Here is a 4947-nt window from a genome sequence, read left to right on the forward strand (position 1 = left end):
CACTTTACTCACAACCAATAAAATACATGAAAATGCATTTTGGATCCAAAAAATTAGGATAGTAAATGACACAAAAAAAGGGTAGATATCTTATATATGGGTTTAATACCACACGATCAGTTCAACAACAATAAAAGCACCTCATTTAGCTGGAAATGGCAGAAATTTTTGTGAATGATACAAAAATTATCAAAAGACTATAGGTCCAAAATCTTGACTCACTCAGCCGAAAAATACATTTAAATGTGTTTTTGTGTGCTAGTGTTACTAATTCTTTTGTGCCTTTCGATCACACAAAAAATATTGTTCCTAATTTGCTACAAACAGGTTCTACTAAATTCACAAAAAATATTATTTCGCGAAAAAAAAAAATGCGAGATGAAAGTACTAATTTGCTATAAAGAGAAATAAAAAAATAAGAGTTCATGATTTACTTGCTTTGATGCTTCTTTCTTTTGCATTTTGGTATGTTTGGTATCCTCTTTGGTTTACGAGAGAGAGTATACAATAAAAAAATAGCGATTGTGAGAGTTTGAGAGATTTGTAAGTGATTTTGAAATTTCAATAATGAATTGAGAGTGAGAGACGAAACAACCTTTTTTAGTATGTATTCATAATACAAAGCACTTTATGCAAAACGTTCACATTAATGGGTGAGTTGGAGTGTGTTTACATGCACTTATTGATGAGATTACTTCTTTTGAGCCAACTTGCATTGATAGTACTCCATTGATAAAAAGATTTAGATATGTAGCGATACTAATAACATTATTTTTTTTTTTATTATTTAAGAATTTTTTTAAGTATATCAGAAATATTAATATTTTAATAATTTTAGCTATTAATCTCAATTCTAAATTATATACATATTTAAAATTAAATAAATAAAATAACTGAAACACAATATTATCGAAAATAATTGAAAGTTTTTACATACTTTAAACTTTAAAATTTTGAGTCATGACAATACAGCTTAAATTGTGAAGCCTCCATCTGCAGCTATAGTTTGTCCAGTGATAAACGAAGCTGCCGGAAGACAAAGAAAAGCAACCAGCGATGATATTTCTTTTGGTTCTCCAACACGTCGCAGTGGAGTTTGAGATGTCATAGCACTTACAACCTTCTCACAGTCACCATCAACACCTCTCTACAACAAAAGTAGGTATAATTCACATTTATCACTTATGCATGAGTTAAAGTACGCTATGCAGTATATACTGAAAAATAGTTCTATTGACCTTTTATTTGGTCAAAACTTGTTGAATAAAATCTAAAATATTTTCTTGGAAATTTTAATTTAATCAATCCAGACTTCCCAATTTTGATTTGTGATTTGTGTTAGTTTGTGAAATAATCTCTCATATGTTAGTTTGACATTAACTGATACGGCCTAACAACAATTAAATAGGAAGGTCCAACAATTGTCTGGAATATATATAGAATTAACTTAGTCTCGTTCGACTATGATAAGAGCCTTAAATCCCAAATTTTGAGTAAATGGTTAAATTCGTTCTTAAAAGATCATTTGTTTCTTAATTGGTTTTTAAAAATTTTTTTAATCAAATTTGTTCCTAAAAAATTATAAATTAGTCATATTAGTCCTTTCGTCACTTTTGTTGCTAACGACGTCAAAATTTGCTGATATGGCACGTTAAGTGACATCATACTGATTGAATTTGGATCCTCTAAATTTTGAATTTCACTTTAGAGGGTAAAATGTGATCTTTCACCTTTTATTTCATAGATGGAACCAAAAGAAAATATGATAGAAAGAAACCATTCAAAGTGAGGGATCACACTTTATTCTCTAAAGTGAAAATTCAAAATTTAGAGGATCCAAATTCATACTGACTATAATATACTCTTAACAGTTCTAATTAGCTGTTAACATGATAGGTTTATGCAATTAGATCAAATCAATCTTAAATTGAGCGAGACTTTAAGGCATTAAAATTCCTCAATTTAGTGTCTATTTTATCTAATTTGATAAACTTATCATGTTGGCACCTAGTTAAAACTGTCAAGTGTGTGTTGTGGTGTCACTTAATGTATCATATCAACAAATTTTTGAGAAGTGACGAAAGGACTAATATGACCAACTTAAAATTTTTTAAGGACAAATTTAATTAAAATAAATCTTTTAGAACCAATTTAAAAAATGAATAATCTTTGAAAGACGAATTCTACTATTTACTCTCCAAATTATATATATATATATGGACACAATGCATTTCAAGGAGTCATTATAAGGTACTACTTCTACTTGAAGGTATTATAAGAAAAAGGAAGTATTGTGAATCAATCTCATGAAAAATAATACATTTTTTCTTTTCTCTTTTTTTTTTTTTAATATTTAAAGCAAGAGTTACATACCATGATATCTTTCAATAGTTGGGTCAGAACAAATCCTGGTGCTACAGCATTTACACGAATATTATCCTTTGCCCATTCCAATGCTAAGTTCTTGCTTAGCTGATTCATGGCTCCTGTTAACATCATATATTCAAATATGTTAAAAATGGCTATAAATTACTCAAAATTTTTCACCTTAAATTTTGACCAATGTCATTTTAAACTGCAGAACACATTGTATGATGTGATTGCAATATTGTGGTTGTGTCGAATTTCAATATACAAGGTGTGAGTACTCTTATGTGGTTTGTATGAGAAGTAAAACAGTGAGAGAGAGAAGACAATAGAAGAATTGTGATTAGAAAAGGTAAAGGTTTAATAGTCAAATTAGTTTTTAAAAGATAAGATATGCTTTAAATTTATCCCTGAAAGATTTTTTCAATCAAATTGGTCCTTTAAAGATTGCGAATTAATCATATTTGTCTTCCAATATAATCACTCCATTAACAATTTTCTTCAAAAATTGATGTTGTAAAACGTTAATTGATAACATATATAATACCTGATATGTCTAATTGGATATTGACTAAATATATTTATGAAAATTATTAATTTAGTCATTTTTCTCAATTACAAAAATCTTATTCCTAATATGACCTAATAACTAAATTGATATATTTTCGTAAAGATATTTAGTCAACGTCTAATTAAACATGTTATGTGTCATGTATGCTATCAGTTAATATTTCACATAATTAATTATTGACGAAAATTGTTAGTGGAGTAACTGAAGGACATATTGATTAATTCGTAATCTTTAAAGAACTAATTTGATTAAAAAAATTTTTTAGGGACAAATTTAGAAAATGTCTTATCTTTTAATGACTAATTTGACTATTAACCCAAAAGACAGGTAAATGTTTTACTCTCATTGATACAAGGTGTATATATATGACATTAGTTTTAACAAAAGCTAACTGAAACTGTTATAACCAGTGGCGGAACTTGAAACAAAATTTTGGGGGGGCCAAATAGAAAATAATTGTCAAAATATTTTTTTATATGGACCTCATTTAAGATAAACTCCTCTAGTCTCATCTCTCTGGTTTGGGTGATACTGCCAAATTTAAAGCCCTTTTTCAAGATCTCGTTCCAAAAAGTTAAAGTTAAAGTCATCAGATATAACTTTTTGAACTTTTGAAGGTTATATCTCACTTTCTTCATGATTCATTAAAGTAGAAGAACTATCTACATGTGTTGATATTGTAAAAGTTATATGTTCTCTTTCTTAAATATTAGCCTTATTCTTAAAAAATGTATCAATTCTTTGATTTTTCATTCTTATTTTATATAAAAATTTGAATATATATCCTGTAAAATATATAAAGAAGAAGTTAGAAGGACAAATATTAAAATTTATAATATTTATTGAATTTTTTTATTAATTTATACAAATACAATAATATTAATACTTATTGAATATTTTATTATTTTTTATCATATAAAAAATTAAATTAAATAAATAGTAAAATATAAAATAATATTAAATTAAATAAATAAAAGCTATCTAATTTTTTATATTTGAACCTAAAGATAGAGAAAGTGTTGTTTATTGAACTTATTAGATACTTTAAGTCATAATAAATTATTTAAGTCAGTTGAACTATTTTTTATCTTTTGAAAAAGTACTACTAAATTTTTTATAAAAAGTTTGGGGGGCCATGGCCACCCCTTGTCTGAACTAAGCTCCACCACTAGTTATAACAGAAGCAGTTAAACCAGTTGTAACAACCTACTCTTAACTAAAATTAGACTATTACTATTATCTCTTTGTAGTTCGTGTAGTCAAAAGATTACTACTACGTCTTGCATTAACCCAAATTATTTATTGTAAATTCTTTTAAAAAAAATAAATACAAATTTTAAATAATTAATTGAATAAAAAAGAGAAAGACTAGAAACCAACATTATACGACCAACATTTAACATAAAAAAAAATATTCAAAATTCTTAATTAAAAACAAGAACATCCGAAACTCAATTAGAAGAAATTTAGAAATTTAAACTCAACAAAAGTGTATTTTTAATTGGCTTCATACTAGACTTATTTAATAATTTGGTATAGTATTAGCCAAAATTGGTTGTTATAGGTAGTTCTTAGCATTACTCATAAAAAAAATGTCATATTTTTATATGAACAAAGTAAAGATATTGTATCAAGTGATCTATGGTACGAATAGTATTTGGGGTTGTATTTCACACTGTAATTGCAATCTAAAATTCTAATTTTTCCTTTGACTTAAAAGAATTGTGAGAAAAGAGAACATACCTTTTGTTGATGCATAAATAGAAGAATAAGGCAAAGCTTTTAAACCAGCAATGGAAGACACAAATACTATGCTCCCATATCCAGAAGCTTTTAGAAGTGGGTATGAAAGTTGACACAAATGGTAAGCAGATTCAAAATTGGTACTCATTGTAATTGTCATATCTTCAGGAGTATAATCTATGGCGTGTTTAGGCGTGTTTGTTCCAGCATTATTTATCTGAAAAATAAAATCTAACAAATCAATTAAAATGTATGCATGCAATGAA

General features: G+C 27.0%; 1 protein-coding gene across 3 annotated transcripts in view; it reads right to left on the reverse strand.

Moving 5' to 3' along the window:
• LOC107619362 (tropinone reductase homolog At5g06060) overlaps positions 877-4947 on the reverse strand; it is a 5766-nt gene continuing 1695 nt past the window's right edge. For 2 of the 3 annotated variants that reach the window (XM_016321629.2, XM_016321630.2), the window contains exons 3-5: positions 4682-4898; positions 2374-2486; positions 877-1147 (exon numbers count right to left, since the gene is read on the reverse strand). In XM_016321629.2, coding sequence (XP_016177115.1) covers positions 974-1147; positions 2374-2486; positions 4682-4898 — 504 coding nt within the window. In that variant the 3' untranslated portion in view covers positions 877-973. Of the gene's footprint in view, positions 1148-2373; positions 2487-4681; positions 4913-4947 lie in introns of those variants that run through there. The other variant, XM_021112667.1, reaches the window with a different exon arrangement.

The sequence above is a fragment of the Arachis ipaensis genome, chromosome B09, assembly GCF_000816755.2.
Source record: "Arachis ipaensis cultivar K30076 chromosome B09, Araip1.1, whole genome shotgun sequence".
Lineage (NCBI taxonomy): Eukaryota > Viridiplantae > Streptophyta > Magnoliopsida > Fabales > Fabaceae > Arachis > Arachis ipaensis.